The sequence below is a fragment of the Chiloscyllium plagiosum genome, unplaced genomic scaffold (genome assembly GCF_037043375.1).
Source record: "Chiloscyllium plagiosum isolate Xiang-an unplaced genomic scaffold, Cpla_swu_hap1 HiC_scaffold_48, whole genome shotgun sequence".
Lineage (NCBI taxonomy): Eukaryota > Metazoa > Chordata > Chondrichthyes > Orectolobiformes > Hemiscylliidae > Chiloscyllium > Chiloscyllium plagiosum.
Window position 1 is genome coordinate 9,969,019 of NW_028270186.1, and position 20,220 is coordinate 9,989,238.

Sequence of the window (20,220 nt, forward strand, 5' to 3'; positions counted from 1 at the left end):
GGTAACCCAATCGAGGTTTACAAAATCATGAGGGACATAGTCCAAAATAAGAGGGTAAAAGGTTGAAGGTGAGAGGGGAAAGATGTAAAATGGAGCTGAAGGGCAAATTTTTCACACAGAGGGTGATGCTTGTATGGAATTAAATGCCAGAGGAAGTGTTGGAGATACAAGAACATTTAGAAGGCACCTGGATAGGTTCGTGAAAAGCATTTCAAGGGATACAAGCTCATTGCTGGCCCATAAAACAAACTCGCGAAGAATCAATTCAGTTTAGGACATCAGAACAGATTTACAAGTTGGACCGATAGTTAGACAACACAGAAATCAACCTATAACTTCTGGCAGACGCTCTAACATCTGCTAATATCTTGAAACAGAAGAGGCTGTTCATTTATGCTGAATGAGCTATTGCCCTTAGCACTTGTCTTGCAAGCGAATCACAATTTTACAATGAACTGCTGACTAACAGCAAACCTCCAATTGCAGGTAAGAGATAGAGAATACAATAGCTCATTCAGAATAATGTTCATCACAAGATCACAGGATACTTTGAAATATATGTATGAGATATGCAGTGCCAGCTGTTGCACAGAACTGGAAGAAAAACATTCTTGTGTCTCTGGTATTATAATCTTTTATCAACGGAGGTAGACATGGCTCTATATTAAAAGACTAATCATTTCACAAATGAACACAACCAGCCATGGCTTATGCAAAACATGACAGAGCAATACTTACTCACAATTTACAACTCAATTTATGTTAAAGGTCATTCATAAAATAAAAAGGGAACTGTGAATTTTAAATGGAGACGGTCTCATCTGACCTCACTGAAGATCATTCCTTTTGTCATGAAAGGGTAATAACCACTTCTTTGATACTGATTACAATTTCACATTACTTTAAACTTACAATTTATCTCTTCACATGTTAAAAACCACCTTACACACAGTCCAGTGTTTGAAATTTCAAACATCTTTACAAAAAGAATCTCACATACTATTGAGTCTTTTTGAAGGTAAAATTACAAAATGTTAGAAAATTTCATTTGTTTGAAATGTGGAGAACATCTGTAAATTGCAAAACATATTCTGAGTCGGAAGATCCAGAACAGATAAAGAAACCAAAATATTTCAAATGTGTTAGATTACAAAAATATGAATATTTGGCACTGTGACTGTCCATTCATTCATATTGCACTAAACACAACTCCATGAGTTCCCATCCACCAGGAGACAAGAAATCATCCAACATAATACAAATATTTGTCATTGAGGAGAGCAGGATGATGAAAGATAGGTCAGCCTGCGATAATCATCAAGCAAGGGGACAAATCCAGTCACAAAATTACACCTTTTTGTCAAGATCCTCACTTGTTGGGCCTCTTTATCTAAATCAGCCAAAGCACTCATCTTTGCTTTGGTTTTATTATACACTTGTGCCATCATATTGACATGTTTGTACATCTATATGTGAAAACCAGGAGAGAGTGTTGTGGTCTCTTTTGGCATCAAGAGAGGAACTGCTTCTTCTTTGCAGAGTAGAACACACCTGATTATATTGTGCACTAATGCAGTATGTCATGATGTGTGCACACAGTGGTGGGTTTGGTGGCACTGCAGAGAACAGGAGAGAGATTCATGCAATTGGTATTGATAGCCAATTGCGCCTTCACAGGGCAACATTTCGAAGAAAGTGAATAAGGCTTAAAATTAAGTGCAACTACATTTTCATTTTATAAATGCCTTGCCAAAAGTAAAATTTTAAGCATTCATGATACATGGAAAGGTTGTAGCTCCACCAATTGACAAACAATTCAATCAAAGGCAATGTCTAATGGTGTTTTCAAACCAGAAATCCACATACTGTGCTATCACCACCCAGACAACATTGGTCTCAATTTTAGATTCGTCCATTCAACTGGGCCTAAATTGAAGGCACACAGACAACAGTTTCACATTCTGCCAAGCCACATCTTCTTAATGGATTCTGCAAGTTCTGCTTTAACTCGCACTTTTTGCCTTTCGCTTCTTCCCTTGGGAGGTGAAATGCTTGAGCGGGTTGCGCTTCATGTTTGGCTAAAAAAAAGGGAAAAACAGCCAACATTATTACTCATCTTACACAACACCAAAAGCAAAGCCACCATAACAGAATTTAAGAGGGTAGATAAATGAATGCAGATCTGTTGAAAACACAGCTGAAACACTGGTGACTGGCAAGTTAAATATAACATGTCTTCCAAATGCATCAAAGAATTATTTTGGACCAGACCAACTGAACATCTTCTTGCTGTTTGTTTCAGATTTCATTGGCAGTGGTCCCTGAAGAATGCATCCTCAAGCTCTCCACACTTCTTTCTCAAACCCACCCACTTCACCTGCATCATGCATAACAATGCCTGAAGAGCATCAAAGCACCGTGGACAATTCCAAAATTTGTTACAGTAAAATCACAACACAGCAATACTGTCCTTCCATCCACCACACTTCAGCCACATTTTACTGATAATAGTTGTGACAATGAATTTTGATTGGTACAGCCTTAATATACATATATAGCCAACAGCAAAATAATCTTTTGCTCAGCAAGTAAAAAAATAGGTCACACAATGTTTCTTCTGTTCGACTGTAGTCTCCCACCTTTCTGTTTTTCTGAGTTGATTTTCCTGTGACCTTTCTTCGCCATCTTTTTCTTTTACTGATGAGGGGCTTCGTGATTCCTTTGAGGGTTTGGGGAACTGGCAGGATTAAAATACAAGTTACTTGAACTGCCAAAAACAAACAACTGGAATTTATTGAAGGAAAACAAAACAGTTCAGATGCTGAGAAGCTGAAATAATAACCAAGTGCTGGAGAAACTCATCAGATCAGCAGCATGTGGAGAAAGAAACAGAGTTAGAGGCCAGGATGACTCTTATTGAGAACGATCAACGTCAAACATGAACTCGGTTTCCCACTGCACAGATGCTACCAAACTGGTTGAATTTCTCCAACACTGTTTGTATTCCATTAAAATATTACTTGCCCGCTTCACTGCTACAATGTCAGGGGCAAATTCAGAAGCTATGGGGACAACACTTTTTAAAGCAGGAGTGAATTAACTTCAGGTAGCGTGGTACTGATGTGCTGAGTTTATCAGCATTGCCAACTGAGAGGTAAAAGATGAGAGACCTGGCCATTTTTGCGACCAAGGCAAGTTCAGGTCAAACTTGACAGTTCAGGGAGGTACAAGTTTGCCGACCAAGAACTATGACTCAGTACAAACTCATTCTTTTCCTGCATTACCAATGACTTAGATTAAACTATACATTGTCAATGGAACAAACAGTTTAAAAAGTGGTTCATTCTCCTTCTCAACAACCAAGAGACAACTGAACTCAAAACTTCCTCCGACACTTTCCTGCATGTTCTAGTTATTTGAAATCTTCTTACTTTATGTAAATTTGATTTACATTTGTCTATCCAACGAATGACTAATACTTCTTTTGCCAATTAAATCATTGAAGTTTTTCTGCAATTCCATTTCTTGCCATCCTTTTTAAATTGTATATTCCAAACTATCACGGAAAATAATTCCATGATATAATCTAGTGATCTGGAGAAGGAGACAAAGCATGTTTGACTGAGTACAAGTCGTGTACTCGTAAGTGCAAATTAATACTGCAACTACCTAGGTTTTGCTAGTTTTTGAGAAGTATATGAGATGTGATGGATGAATAGCACCAAGATTATCTCTTTCTTTCTTACCACCTGCATTCTTTTTCTATGTTATTTGAATTTCATCTTGACTTCTCTTGTAAGCAACTTCTTGCACTTGCTTTCTATTCGTACATTTTTCTCTTAGAGATGAGTCCGTGCACTCTCAATGTTCAGAGTCACCCTGAGGCTAATCTTGTACAAAACTGGAGTTTGATTAGGAATGATCAGCAAAGGTCATGTCATGATTATGAACACCAGGTCGGCTGTTGAAATGATTGCAATAATCTCCCTGCTATTTAAGTGTTGCAACTGTACTCTGGCCAAATAAACTCTGTCTTGGCATCAGTGGAGCAAAGTGGACTCAAACAGTTTTCTGACTTTCAACAGTTTCCCCACTACTTCTGCCCTATTAAAATTTTGGGAACCCTTCTGGCCAAGATTTCATTAATTAAAAATCAATCACCATCTCCTTGTAGTTTTACAGTCTACATCACCAGTATACGTTCATCTCAGATAGGGAGAACATCTGTTCTTAAAATACTCTCATAATCCTTTTTGCTGGTCATCTGAATATTGAAGCTCCTGTACCTTTTATTTCAAATCACCTGATTAACAAATAGCATCTATACACTACAGCAGTAAATGATATTCTCCCAGCACAGATCATTTGAACCAGGTCTCTGTGTTGGAGTGACAATGTCTTTCCTCCAGTGGATCACACAGGTAGGACTGGGCACATTTGCATCCACTGGGCAGGCTACTCACTCAAGTAATCCGGTACATTCTTCAAATGTGGCTTCACAATAGCAGGATGCAGAGGTTTATCATGTCGCAACAAATCAAAGTCTCGAGGATTGTCCTCAAAATAGGTCTGCAAGAAAAGAACATGCTCACTGCAGAACATTACTTTGACATGGAGTTTTATTAAACTACCTTAACACTCATTTTTAATTTTCCTGGAGCTACCTCTCTATGATCAGACTGCTACTGCAAATATCTCAGCGCATAAGAAGAGCAATAGAGTTCCACTTTCTCACCTTCAGTTTCTCAGAGTTGAGCAGTTCCTGTTTGATTTCCTTGATGCGAGCCTCTTTGATTGATTGTTTTGTAACTGAACGCATGGCATCCTACCAAGAAATAAAAATATACCTCAATTAACTGCCAGGACAAACGCAATACTCTGGAAACATCTCAACATGAACAGTAGCATCACCTTCTCAAGAACGACTTGGTTATTTGCACAATGTATTTAACCCAAAAATCCGCATGAATTATTAGCATTTTAGATCAAACAACATGTGTAAATTTCAAAAACTGCGCTTCCATTCTGTGATAATGCTTTTATCATGAATGGTGATGGTACTTTGCACTCAGTATTTTCTTCATTGATGAGAAATGCCTTTCACGTCATGGCAGCACCATATCCATGTGCATACTGCTTCATAATACCATCTTCATTTTCATGTCTAAATGCTTATAGATGACTTCATAGTAGTGAAATGCATAATGATCAAAATAAAAGTCCTGGGACAAGGCACTGCAGACAGCAGATAAAGACAAAACTGATTAAATGGCTGACTTGTATGCAGTCAGCAACAGAACCCCCCCAAGAGTCTGGGAGAGGCAGCACAACAATGAACAGCAAATTTCACATCGTCTGTGTCGACCATACCTTACACCGATAGCGGAAGCCCTCAATCTCCTCAATGCGAAACTGATATGGTTTCAAAGCACAGTCCAAATTCTCTGTCAACACAAAGCAATGAACATTAATACAATTACAGGACATGAAACATTTCACACACTCATGTTGCTGAAAACAGAAGCTTTTCTCAATGACTGAGGATGAAAGATGAAATGGGTTTCTGGGGACAGCAGAAACATGGAAGATATTGCATCATTGGTACAACATGCACCACAATTTCTGCATATCTTGCTCTGCTGCCATCGTCCAGGGTGGTGAATAGGCTTTTAACAAAGTTTGGGAGAAGATTTGTAACTCTGGTGCTCGTTGTTGTGGTTCTGTTCGCTGAGCTGGGAATTTGTGTTACAGACGTTTCGTCCCCTGTCTAGGTGAAATCCTCAGTGCTTGGGAGCCTCCTGTGAAGCGCTTTTGTGACGTTTCCTCCGGCAATTATAATGATTTGTATCTGCCGCTTCCGGTTGTCAGTTCCAGCTGTCCGCTGCAGTGGCCGATATATTGGGTCCAGTTCGAGGCATGGCACTCATCCACAGATTTTATCAATAAGCACATCGACCTGGACCCAATATACCGGCCACTGGAGCGGACAGCTGGAACCGGCAGCGGCAGATACAAATCACTATAAATGCCGAAGGAAACGTCACAGAAGCGCTTCACAAGAGGCTCCCAAGCACTGAGGATGTCACCTAGACAGGGGACAAAACGTCTGCAACACAAATTCCCAGCTTGACGAACAGAACCACAACAGGCTTTACAATTAGATACCCAGCAACATGTTTGTGCCACATGTCCTCATCCCTTGACTGTCAGATTGACTGCTGTGCAGAGAGATACATTTTCAAGGAACACTTGAAATACTTCTGATGTGATGCAAATATCACTTTCTATGCTACGATTTGTTGATCAGCCGTAAAGGTAATGGCAAGCTGCCTTTCTGAGCCTCTGCAGTCCACACAGTGCCCACACAGCATTCACCTAGAATTATATTAGACAGGAAGTTCTAGGATTTTAATCCTTCAGCACTGAAGCGAAGTTGATCTCATTCCAACTCAGGATTGGGGTGTGCAGCTTAAATGGAAATTGCAACCTGTATATGTTGCCATGCACCTGCTACTCATTCATGTCGGCAGATGGCACAAATTTGTCCTGTCCAGAAGATGCTGTAGATGCAGACACACAGAGTCGCTGCAGTGTATCTCGCACATTGTGATGCCACAGTGTACCTATCCTGGAGGGAGTGAGTATTGAAGGTGGCAGGAATGCCACTTAAAAGGGCAAGCTGACCCGTGAGCAGGGAAGACTTTGCAAGATTGTGCTGAAAGCATTTACTGCCCATAACATTTCTCCCCTCTCAAACTCACATTTAACTTCTTATTACCTCTTTTAAGCACTTATTGAACCTAAATCGCACATGTTGCCTGGTAACACATTAACTTGGTGCCGAGCATTTGAACTCTGGTCTCCAAAGCATGTGTGCCTCTAGATTTCTTGTCAACAGGTAACACCAGTACGTTACCCATCCCAGCATAAGGCAATTCCTTTCAACTTCATGAATCAACTGATCTGCAAATGTAAAACAGTTCTCTCGTTGAAATACTCAAACTAAGAAATCAGCAACTGCACTTAACAAATCTCTCCTTGTGAAGGTCTTGTAGTTTCGCTTAAGCCTTTTCACTGGATTTCAATGATCTTTCATTAGAAAACCTCACAAAAGAATTCTCAATACAGACTCACACTACAACTCTCCAGTTGACAAACTAAACCAAGAAAACAAGACCAGACAGCATTCAAAGCATCTAAAGGCAGCAACACAGAACAGAGAAAGGATAAATATTAGTCAAAAAGTGTAGCCCTGGAAAATGTCAGGCAGCATCCAAGGAGCAGGAGAGTCGATGTTTTGGGCATAAGCCCTTCATCAGGAACGTTACTTGGAACAAACCTCCAGCAAGTGCATCCTCCACATTCTGTAGTAGTGGCAATTCTGTGTGGGATACAAACGTCAATGCCGTCCCCTGGTTATTTGCACGGGCAGTCCTATGGAAAACAATTAGAGTCAGAATTGAACTATCAAATATGTAACTCATTTCCCATTTCAGTATTCATAAAATAAACAATGCCAGCATGATACCAGTAAGATTGATGCAGCCAGGTGAATTATGTGTATGATACCAAACAGTGACTCAACAGCATCTAAAAGAGAAGCTGCCAGTACGTGAGACAACAGTGCAGCAAGGACGGAACAAACATGAAAATGACATGTGGGAAAGCTGCTTGATGTACAGGTGCACATTATATCTCACCTGCCAACACGATGTATATAGGACTCCACTGAGCGTGGGAAGTCAAAGTTAATAACATTCGAAACATTATAAAAATCCACTCCTCTGGAGACCCCATATTCATGATCCTTGGCTCTGAAAGAGGAGCAGAAAGACTGGTCAACAGCAAATCATAAATATTCGAACCATTTGAACACATTGAATGAACTCTACCAGAAGGAAAGTACAGAGTGTTTTTATTTATGAAGTTGTAGACCAGAGTATGCTAGCCCAATAATTTCATTCCCCAGAATACAGAGCATACTGACATAGTTCCAGGATTAGGTTAGGGCCAGCCAGATATTTTATGTTGATGTTGGAGAGAAAGTAAGTTTATTTTTCAGCACTCTGATATGTAACATGGCGGAGTTAACTGCAAATTAGAGCTATACATGCCCAGAAGATGGCCAAATTCACAGAAGCACAAAATCCCAAACTCAGAGATTTCTGATGAAGGGCTTCTGCCCGAAACGTCGATTTTCCTGCTCCTTGGATGTTGCCTGTTCTGTTGTGCTTTTCCAGCACACTCTAATCTTGACTCAGAGAAAAACTAAGCTAATTGAGACTCAAACATCAAGCAAATTCAAAACAACAAAGCAAGAAATCCAGACTTGTAAATAACAATTTCAGGTAATTTAGAAGACAGAATTTTTTATTCATAGGGCTAAACGAAATTGATCATGCTTACCTTGCTTTTTTACACCATTTCTTTTTTGTCTTTTGCTCTTCTGAGCCACTTAAATTTGTCAAAACATGTTCATCTGTGGCAATGATATAATCATACAAACTCTGATTGAACTGATTGATGATATGACACCTGATGGAAAAATACAGGAAATAAGGTACACCAAAGATGCAATTTATTTGCCCAACTCTCCACATCATAGCACAAGTTTTCCACTAAATCTACAGCTGAAACTTTATTGCTGGAACAGCACAGCAGGTCAGGCAGCACCTAGATGCTGCCTGACCTGCTGTGCTGTTCCAGCAATAAAGTTTCAGCTTTGATCTCCAGCGTCTGCAGACCTCACTTTCTCCACTAAATCTACAGCTAATAGGAAAGAGGTTATTCCAATCTCATCGTCCATATTGTCCTAAATATATTCATACAGAAACTTTCTGCAGTGGTGTGCCACATCTTGTGCATGTACAACCTAAAATGCTTGATTGCCCAGCTCAACAGAAGAAATAATTGTGGCACTGACGAGTTTCCCTTTTAAAACAGATTTCTTATAATATTTCACAAGTGCGAGCAAGTGTTTTTTATCCGCTATTTGATAGTTCTTTTTGTGATCTCTGATAGGAACATGCGAGTATGAGGGCTTTGCGGGGTTTGGGGCAAAGAGCATGTGTACGCGAGAGAAATCAAGCAGACAGCAGTTACCAACCAAGATTCTACCTGGAATGTACCGGTAATTCTGAGTTTAGGACACATGCCAAAATGCTGAATTGTTCCAAGAATAGTTTCAGCCGGTAGCATCTATCAATGGAATTCACAAAGATTATGGTCTTGCCACGGACAAGGGAGAGTTTGAAAAATGTGTAAATCAGAAGGAATTTCTCCTCCTCCTCGCATTTAATGTGGTACTGGATCAGCTGTGAGCTATCCGGAAGCTGAGACTCGGTGAGCTTCAGAATCATCTGAAAGGGTAAAGGAGATCAGGTTACAGTGGACACACCAAAACATAAAACAGGACATGTACCAGTCTGTTTGTCTGGCAATGCCCTATTCCAGAATCAAGCACTTCCATCTACCTTAAGTTCAGTAACACGAAAATGCAGGAAATAGATGCATTAACCCCTCATGCCTTCTCCACATTTCAACAAGATAATGGCTGGCATTACATCTCCCTGAATGTAAAAACAATAAAATACTATCCATAATAATTATTTTTATCATGTCTGTCTCACTGCTCATAGGAATGAAATACCAATTGCATTTACAATACATTTGCTTTAGTGCTCATGGACAAACTGTCTTTGCACAAATTGAATATCATACAATTGACCAGACAAAGAAAGAAATTGGAGTCATACATGACCTTTTGTATCCTCAAGAGACCACGCAGCTCATGTAAAATGAATTACTTTGTGAGAAATAGTCACCGTTTTCAGGGAAGACATAGCTCTCTGTGACTAACACATGCTAACCTGTCAAAATTCATTGTACACGAAAGACAATGCTGACCAAAACACAGGCAGAAATCCCCATTTGACTTCCACAAAATGAAATTGAACCTTTTCATACACATGGTGTATAGATAAATACATCTTCAGATTAAAGTGTCATCTAGAGCTATGAACACTCTTATCTCCTGTGTGGTGCACAGATTATGTGCTCAGTATCGAGACTGAGGACGGAAACAACAATTTCCTGTTTGAGACACAGGGAGAGGCCTCTGTCGCATTTGAGAAGATTTCTTACCGGGTTATGAAGCACCAGTTCCTTCAATGTCTGAACATCCTCATTAAATGTGGCTGACATCAAGAATGCTTGGTAAATCTTTGGAAGGTGCCTGCAAAGAGACAGAATAAGCCTTGAAGACAAGCAATCCATTTAGCACAACCATAACCAAAGGGCCTCAATGTTACAGATACTGTAACAATCAAAAATATAATTACAGGCCAGGGGGTGAGGTCATGAGACTCCAGTAAAACAGCAGTGAAAGTAGCAATATTAGCACAGCGCTATCACTCAGTACACCTGACACACTGGTTTAAAATAAAAACATGGAGGTGCCACTTGGGACATCACACTCTTGTGAGCAGTTTGCAGGACCAACTTGACGAATCCCACAATCCACCTTTTCTCCACTTACTCTTTGCCCCTCTTGAACTTTCCATAATTCTGAAAGCCCCAATTGTACTTACTCTCAGACAATGCATTTCAGAGCCCAGCCATACATCTAAAAGAAATTCCACATGTTGTCTTTGCTTCTTTTGCAAATTGCTTTAAATTGGTGCCCTCTGGCAAAAACCTTTGCAATAACTCGAACAGTGTATCAATCTTCACTTTCTCCAGTTCTGTGATGACACTGAACCAACAGGAGTTTTGAGAAAAAGAAACTTACCCCAGCAGGTTTTTTAGATCATTTTCAAATCCAAATGAGAAGAGTAGATCAGCCTCATCAATGACAAGCATCTCCAGTGAGGTGCTGAGGTTCAGGGTGTGCTGTTCCAAATGTAGCAGAATTCGAGAAGGCGTACCAATAACAATGTCAGGTTTCTCCATTAATATAGGCCTGAAAGAATGTCGTAAGTGAGAACTTACTCAAGTTGTGATACTGAAGACAAGTGCCCCAAAATCATGCACTCATATTTTATACCTTTGTGCTGATACATCCACCTGTCCCGAAACATCAGCCACTCGAACATCCCGAGCACAACACAATGTGAGTTGTCGGACCATCTGCTGCACTTGTTGACCTAGTTCCTTTGTGGGAACCAATATGAGAGCTCGCACTGCTTGCTCGCAGACTGACTAAACAAAGACAGAAAATTAAAGCTTAATTATAACTTTGTTCTGCAATGTTGACAACTCATGCAGCCTGTGCCGTGTGGTAGCAAAAAGATACTTCCCTGACCTAAGAGCGAGCTCTTCATAACACAGAATGAATGAAGGCAGATGCAAACTCGATCATCAGCTACACACGGGCAACGTAAAGTCACAGTCATACAGCACGAAAGCAGATCCTTCGGTCCTGTCAGTCCATGCTGACCACAATCCCAAACTAAACTATTTCCAACTGCCTTCAGTGGGTCCTAATACCTGCAAATATTTCTTATTCATGTACTTATCTAAATGTCTTTTAAAATGTTCTAACTGTACCTGCCTCCACCACGTCCTCTGAAAGTTCATTCCAAACACAAACTACTCACTGTGAAAAAAACAAATTACCCAAGTCTTTTTAAATCTTTATCCTTTCACCTTAGAAATAGGCCCCTCCAAGCTTTGAAATCCTCCACCGTTGGAATTCTGAAGTACTGTTGAGACATGGAGCATAACAGCAATTTCCAAGACAACTTGTTGATCTCGATGCCAAGTAGAGGCTCAAGACTTTTCAAGAGAAGGAAGGAATCAAAAGATGATCTTGGCGCAAGTACAGTGTGAAGTTACGTTTATGTCATCACCGAAATCATCTGAACTCTGCATGTGTAAATATCACATGAACCTGTCCCAGTACTGATCCCAAAAAGATATATCAAACTCATCACATTTATAAATTTAGCATGATTAAAAATGAAGACAAATAAAGTCAATCTAATAATTTGATTACCTTTTTGGTGTTAAGAAGATGTTCTATGATGGGGATAGCATATGCTGCAGTTTTTCCTGATCCTGTACGTGCTCTGGCAAGGAGATCCTTTCCCTCCAGTGCCAAAGGAATGGCTTTTTCCTGGATCAAAGTCGGTTCAGCCCAACTGAGGCTTGCAATTGCCTAAGCAACGTAAAATTTATATTTGCATCTTCAGTCAAAATTTCAAGAAGTTGACATCATCTTTGCTCCACCCAAAGCCCCCCCCCCCACCCGAGTCCAACTCCAACCCCACATTCCATCACTCTTCTTCCATATATGGATTCTGCCTATTATTTTGTACAAGTCTTATTGTTTTAATCTTCCTAGCATATTGTTCTTCATCAGTACACAAGATGAACCATACTGAGTATTGCTAATGGTAACAAGAGCCTCAAAATTCTGGAATATCTGCCACAACAGTATTGTAGAACTACCATTACATGGCAGCAGTGATTCAAAAAGACAGCTCAGCACCACCTTCTCCAGGAGAAAGTGAGGACTGCGGATGCTGGAGATCAGAGCTGAAAATGTTGCACTTTTCCAGCAACACATTTTCACCACCTTCTCTGGGGCAACTAGAAATGAGTAGTAAGTGGCGGTGCAGCCAGCAATGCCAACATCCCAGACATGATCTGTGAAAAATACTATCCTGTCTTTGGGCATTTGCAGTGATTGATAATGCTTTGCTACACTTGTAAGCTTTCATGACCCAGAATGATTCCTTGCTTAACCTGTTCTCCCCACACACCTTGAACTTCAGGTTTGCCATTCAAGTCATTTGGGTTGACTGCTGGTTGTCCAACTCTACCTGTCCCCACCTTTCCCCCCTCCCCCATAACCTCTCCTCACCCTCCATCTACCCATATCCTAAGCTCCCACCCTTCCCACTCCCTCACCCACCTTCTTCCTCTCCTCCTGTCCCCAATCGTCTTCCCCCCATCCCACCCTCCTTCCCTATCTCCCTTATCCCCATCCCCTACCCTCCTCTTCCAATCCACCTTCCCTCTTTCTCCCCAGCAGACACACAGACAGTAAATTTCCAGACCTTCTTCCAAACCCCTCTCGGGCTCTATGACTGACGAAGTGAGTGACTCACTCACCACTTTCCCCTCTCCATCCTGTCGTACATCATACTCACTCGATCTGACCCAGAACAAACATAATATCCCGTCCTTTGTCACACTCGCATTTCCCTTTCCCAACCCTATTTTTATTTTTATCTCTATCCCTCTCCAACCTGTAAAACTCTCTCATCAAGTCCCATCTCGTGGAACCTCAACTTCTCCGCCGCCATCTTGAGTCCCGGTGATATGACGTCAGTGCACCGGTGCTCGCGGCTGCTGACTGTGGTGGCGCCGGGTAACTGCAGCTCAATCCCCCTGCCACCCCACGACTGCAACGGAGGAGTTGGGTCTGTAACATTAAATCAGTCGCCCTCCCAACAAAGCTCTAATCTCAGAGAAACACTTCAGTTAGCATCTCAAAATCCGAAAACAAGAGGCAACTTTAACTTCAAGTTGAACACCTCGGTCAGAACTGTAATAGAAACGGAAATTGCTTGACAAGTTGAGCAAGTCTGGCACCATGTGTGGAGTGAAGCTTTTCAGTGGATTCGAAATGTTAACTATACTTTCTCCACACATGCTGCCAGACCTGCCGAATTTCTCTTGGAATTTTGATTCAGATCTTCAGCATCGCAGTTCATTGCTTTATTTTGATCAGAACTGTGTTACTTGCCAACCTCATTGTCAAGTCAGCCAAAGCATTTTACAACTCATATCCAGATGGAAATCAAATCCATCTTCTTCTGCACTGCATATTAATTTCAGAGCAAAATAGCTAAATTTACTGAAAACACTAAACAGCCCAAGTAAGAACTGAGAAATTCCAGAGCATGTTGAATAGTATGTGCAGTGCACACATGTCAAATACTGACATCAAAGAGAGCATGTAAAATGAATTGTTTTATTATCATATGTATTTTAAAGTGAGAAAAATAGTAAAATACAGTGAAAAGCTTTTCCACTAATGCCGCAATCCAGCATAATTTTGAACAGTTATAAAAGGAAAAAAAAGACAAGGTGCCGCACAAAAGGCTGCTACATAAGATAAATATGAAAGGCATTACAGGCAAAGTATTAGCTTGGATAGAGGACTGCTTAACTAACAAGAAGCAAAGAGTGGTGATAAATTAATGCTTTTCTGGTTGCAAATCAGTGACTGGTGGTGTGTCTCAGGGATCAGTGCTGGGACCGCAATTATTCACAATTTCCGTAGATGACTTAGAGTTGAGGACCATGTGTAGTGTGTCAAAGTTTGCGGAACACAATAAGATGAGTGGTGGAGCAAGGTATGTAGAGGACTGTGAAACTTTGCAAGGGGACATCATTGGTTTAAGTGAGTGAGCAAAGGTATGGCAGATGGAGTACAATGTTACTGAATGTGAAGTCATCCATTTTGATAGGAATAACAGGAGAAAAGATAATTATTTGAATAGTAAATTGAACTGGCTGTCCACAGGATCTGGGTGTCCTTGCGCATGAATCACAAAAGGTTGGTCGGCAGATGCAACAGGTAATTAAGAAGGCAAATTGAATTTTGTCCTTCATTGCTAAAGGGGTTGAATTTTAAAGCAGAGACATTATCTTGCAGCTGTATAGGGTGCTGGTGAGGCCACACCCAAAGTATTGCATGCAGTTTTTGTCTCCTTACTTGAGAAAGGATGTACTGAGATGAGAGGGGGTGCAGAGGAGTTTCCATAGGTTGATTCCAAAGTTGAGGGGGTTGACTTATGAGGTGAGACTGAGTAGACTGGGATTATATTCGTTGGAATTTAGAAGAATGAGAGGATATCTTACAGAAACATAAAATTATGAAGGGAACAGATAAGATTGAAGTAGAGAGGATGTTTTCACTGGTGGGTGAAACTAGGACAAAAGGGCATAGCCTCAAAATTAGGGGGAGCAGATTTAGGACTGAATTGAGAAAGAACTTCTTCACCCTAAGGGTGGGGAATCTATGGAATTCCCTGCCCAGTGAAGTAGTTGAGGCTTCTTCAGTAAATGCTTTTAATGCGAATATAGATCATTTTCTGAACAGTAAAGGAAATAAGGGTTATGGTGAGAGGGTGGGGAAGTGGAGTTGGGCCATGAAAATATCAGCCATGATTTTATTGATCGAAGGGTCAGATGTTTAAAAATGTGTTACTGGAAAAACACAGCAGGTCAGGCAGCATCAAAGGAGAAGGAGAATGTTCTGTGTACAGCTTTGAGACAATCCATCAATCCTGAGCCAGTTCATCAACAATGACACCTATACTGCCACTTACACTGCACCCAACCAATGTTGAAGTAGACACTCTTCAGGTGCCATCTTTCACCACTGGACTGATTCCTATCCACCACTGCCTCGTCCCACCTTGTCGTACCCACAATTTCTCAGTGCTGGGCCCATCTCAACATCACTGTGATGCCCTTCCACCACCACCAGTGCTGGCTCCAACCAACGATGAAGTTGCTGTTCTTCAGATGCCATCCTTCGCTGTTTGGCCTGCGTCGCCAATGTAGCAGCCATCGATTCTGATGCCAGGTCCCATACCTACCTACTCTGGGATCAGAGGGTTTTTTATACAATAAGAAGCTGAGTAAGTTAAGTCTTCATTCCCTCGAAATGGGAAGAATGAGAGGCGATTTCATTCAATCTGAAGGAACTTACAGTGTAGATATTAAGAGGTGTTTGACCTAGTGGATATGAAGAACATGCCTTAGGAGAAAGCGGGGGGACTGAAATAAGGAACTACTTATTCATTCAAAGAGCTGTGATTCTTTGAAATTCTCTCTCCAAGAACATTGTGAATCATCCATCATTGAATGCATTTAAGGCTGCAACTGACATATTTTTGGTCTTTTGAGAGACTTGGGATGTACGTAGCAGGCAGGAAAGTGGACTTGAAGCTGAACAACAGCCATCATCATATTGCATGGCTGTACAGAACTGAGCAGTCATGTTGTCTATTCTTTTGTTGTTTCTTACATTCTTATATTTGGGAATTTCTGAGTTGCTGTATGACTCAACAGCTTAGAGGAACACTGAAATGACCATCAGGTGTTAAATGGAGAGTCCCGTCTGCTCATTCAGTAGTATTGTTTTCAAGAAGACGAGAAGAGTCTCAGTCAGTATTTATCCCTCTGTCAACATCACAAAAAATAAACTGCTGGTTGAGAAGCTTGCTGTGCATAAATTATGTTTCATTTCCAACAATACAACAATAACACCTTCAAGGAATGTTGTTGTGAAGCTGTTGGAATGTCCTGAGGTTTTTAAAGATGATTTATGCATGATTTGTGATTTGTTATTAAGATATAGGGGGCAGTGTTGTCAAAGGCGTTTAAAACCCAGCTCATGAACTCAGTTAGGAGAAAAGTCAAAACACAGCGAAGGTAAAACTAATTCTAAACATTTATTGCATCTGGTCCTGACTATATAATCTCAGAAGAAAGAAGTTTTGGCAAGAAAGTTAGTTGTTGAAAAAAGCTCCAATCTCTCAAGGTGACACTTCATGTCTTTAATACTCCCTGGCAGGGTCCTCTCCTGAATACAACACATCGCTTAATCTCTTGGTGTGTAGAATTGCCAATCCAAGAACACTGCCCTCGGCAGTCAACACACCCCTTGTCGGACTGGAGAGAAGCAATTTGCTGTCACAACACTCTAACCCAAATGCGATTTGTTCCTTTTCTTCAGGCCTCGATTGCAGGTTGGGTTCCAGTGCTTCCAGCTTGAGTCACAGTTATTTCTGTAGATCTGTACGTCATCAATTGCAGCATCGCTCTGATAGCTTGGTCCCAGCACACCTTCGATAATCACCTGAAAAGGTAAAAACAAGTCAGATCTGCCACGAGAAAAATATCAATTATTGGTAACAGATGTTAATGGCTCATTGAGACAACTACTTCACCTCAGCAAATGAACAGAGAACAAACACAAGAGGGATTCAAGCCACTTGGCTCAACCAGTCCATGGTTATCCTCAATGTGAACACAGCCCTCTTCAGTTACACAGCCTGGTCCAACATTTACTTCAAGCAACTTTCCAATTTACATGAAGTGAAGGATGCTAATTGCCCCATTTGGGGGTAATCAGAGACATGGATGGGTATGGGTCAAGGAGCTAGCCTCTGAAAGCTACCTTTTGCACCTCCCTCCAAAGATGATCTGTTGCTGGTCATTTTGCTGCATCATGAGCAGCCAGGCTGATGAGCGTAAAGTCCTTCTGGATTAATCAGTGTCCAGGATATTTTGGACCAATCTGTTCAAAAAGAGGCAGCCAAGAATTTTTTGTAAGGTAAGCGTTTAAACTGCCTTTGCCTGCCCCAGAGGCTTATTGCCATTCTGTAAGGAATGCAAACTCTTGCAACCCCATCAGGTTGGTACCCTTGGCGTTGACCCGTAGCAGTGCAGAGAAGGACAGAGATGTTTCAGAGTCAGTAACTCAAGCTTAAATTTGGTTCACAGCCAGGGAAATATTAAACGGTTTGCCCAACCCCATATCAGTGTGTTGTAAAATGCCTTGCATTCATGGGTACCTAGAATTCCACTCTCAAAAGCTAGAGTCTCAATCCACAAACAGCAATCACATCAATATCCAGTGAGCAGATGGATGCTTCAGGATACATGAAACTACTCACTCAGCCTTCATTGCACCCACATCACCCACCTGGTCACTGCATGGCACAGTCCTCAGATGATAAAAAAAAACAAAGCATGCTGGTTGGTTTAACTACTTCTTACTTTTGGATTGGTTTATTTCTTCAACAGCTTGTACTTAGACACTTTTCCCACAACAAAACACAAATCATATTTTGACTTACTCGGAACTTGTCTCCATTAGTGAAAATATCAATCTCAGCATTTAGCCATTTCCGACCTTGGTTTCCAGAGACAGACCACAGCTTGTGCCAGGAAGTCGTGTGTTCATATTTCAGGAATACATTTAAGGAACCTGCAGGAAAATGGATTCAAGCAGTCCATCAGCAGGTCCAACCTTCACCTGTATTTTTAACTTAGTAATTCCCTCATGGTGCCCTGATTAAAAGGCTTCCAGAAAGAGAAAGCAATTTGTAGCTGAATAGATGGGATCGAAAGTAAATCTAAGATTACACTGCTGTTTCCCCAAAATTCAGCAGCATCTATCTGCCTTTAGTGATCTTTCCTCATGTTCAGTCCTGTTCTGACACCCTCACAGAGCAATCTGGGCCAAACCATAATAGAAACCAGGAGTACCTGCTGTTGCAACACACTCCAACCCCTCCACAATGCCCTTGACACATCATAAGCACTATCTAGATACATGCACTGCTTCTCAACCTCCCTGCTCTGCTTTCTCCATGCATTTGCCTATCGCCAAATGTCACAGAGTTATAAACAGCAGTTTTGTTACGTCACTGTTCTATTCTGGCAAGATATGAAATCAAATTGTTTCCATGAATTATTACAGGTTATGACCAGAGTTTGCTGCTCGGAGCCTCACAACTCACCCATGTGTTTCCCAAACATATTGTACCAGAAGGTCAGGCACTTCTGTTCTCTCAGTGGAGGGCTGATGAGTGCTGCCTGTTCCCCACTCAGCTGAGAATATGAACCTTTCAGGTACAGATAATGACCTGCAGTGAAGAAAAATTAATCAAACACACCATGGAGATAAGGCAGGAACAGGATACTGATAAGGAATGATCAGCCATGATTATATTGAATGGCGGTGCAGGCTCGAAGGGCTGAATGGCCTACTCCTGCACCTATTGTCTATTGTCTAACTACTGTCAAAATATCAGAAATATGTAGCCAAAAATCTATTAGAATTGAGACTGTTTATCTAATTCTTGACACTTCTGAATTTACATGTTCTTGTTATGAATTCTGAATGTACACTTTCAAATCACAAAGAATTTTGAGCCCCACCATCATAAATTCCCCTTTCGTTACTTTGTTCCACTGAGCATATCCCACACTAGTCATCATCACCAAATCCTTCCGTTCCTACTTTCAAGTTTGTGAATCCACAAAGACATTTTCCCAGTGGTTCCGAAAGCCACTATAAACAGGGACTCAGACTGCCCACTGCCTAACAATCAACAATTCCAGTACAGAAGTACAGCTGTCACATCACTGGACTCTGAATGCAGAGGCTGGACGACTAAGTTGTAGCTATGAGTTCCATCATTTTGAGAAATGAAGTCAAAGCAGAGAAATTGCTGGAGAAACTCAGCAGGTCTGGCAATGTCTGTGAAGACAGAAATAGATGTGACATTTCAAGTCCAGTGTCACTTTCCTTCAGATGCTGCCAGACCTACTGCATTTCTCCAGAATCTTTTCTGTTTGTTTAAGACGTCCAGCATTATCAGTATCTGCTTTTATGTGAATTGAAACCCACTTAATTCAATATTACAATCGCAAATTACCATCAGCAAAAATAATCACAACTGGATTGACCTCAAATCCATTGGTTCACTCATTCTTGATTGGAGGGGAAATCTACCAACCATTCCTAACTGGACCAACACATAACTACTGACCCACAGGGCTGAAAAAATGTTGGGAAGGCTGCACACAAATGATTATGGTAGCAACATCCACATCCTTTGAATGGTGAACTAATTTTTAGTCTCTTCGACAGGAGAATAAACACCTCAAATACAAATGTGAGGTTTCTATTTCTAAATATTAATTAACCTTATTTCAGATTTACATACTCAGATCCTTTCATTTCTTTCTCTAGTCTCTGTCTGTTTTGGAAAAAAAAACACTGTTCCACACTTCCCTCTGTGCTGTCATGTTAATGGCTCCAAACTCATCAGATTTTTACTTACCTCCTTGGCGTTTGCACTGGCCTTTCGTATGGTCACGTTTTGGTCCTGTTTCTCTTGAGAATGTTTGGTACCGATGAAGCACCCAATCAAAATCATCTGTCGTGGATTGTTCCCAATCACACAGACCATGTTCAAAGTCACAAAACAGTTCCACAGGAAGGTTGTCAGGCAACACTGACTGAGTGGGAGAAATCAAAGGCACATTATATAAGGGATTAATTGTCACAGGATTGTTGCATGTCGTCAAAGTAAATGGAGAAATTATTGACTGGATGGTTGCTGCACTGTTGGCCACAAAGGAGAAAGATGCCAGGAGTATCTTTGGAGAAGAGGTGGATGC

General features: G+C 41.0%; 1 protein-coding gene across 1 annotated transcript; it reads right to left on the reverse strand.

The window, feature by feature from the left end:
* Positions 1–608: 608 nt before the first annotated feature.
* Positions 609–13,325, reverse strand: ddx56 (DEAD (Asp-Glu-Ala-Asp) box helicase 56). Its single transcript, XM_043681312.2, has 14 exons — positions 13,254–13,325; positions 11,996–12,157; positions 11,045–11,199; positions 10,790–10,960; positions 10,144–10,234; positions 9,118–9,359; positions 8,407–8,535; positions 7,701–7,814; positions 7,340–7,434; positions 5,371–5,444; positions 4,736–4,825; positions 4,464–4,569; positions 2,640–2,737; positions 609–2,078 (listed from the first exon to the last, which is right to left on the reverse strand). Exons 1-14 carry the CDS (start codon positions 13,308–13,310, stop codon positions 2,004–2,006), a joined length of 1,659 nt encoding a protein of 552 aa, XP_043537247.2. The 5' UTR covers positions 13,311–13,325; the 3' UTR covers positions 609–2,003.
* Positions 13,326–20,220: the final 6,895 nt, after the last annotated feature.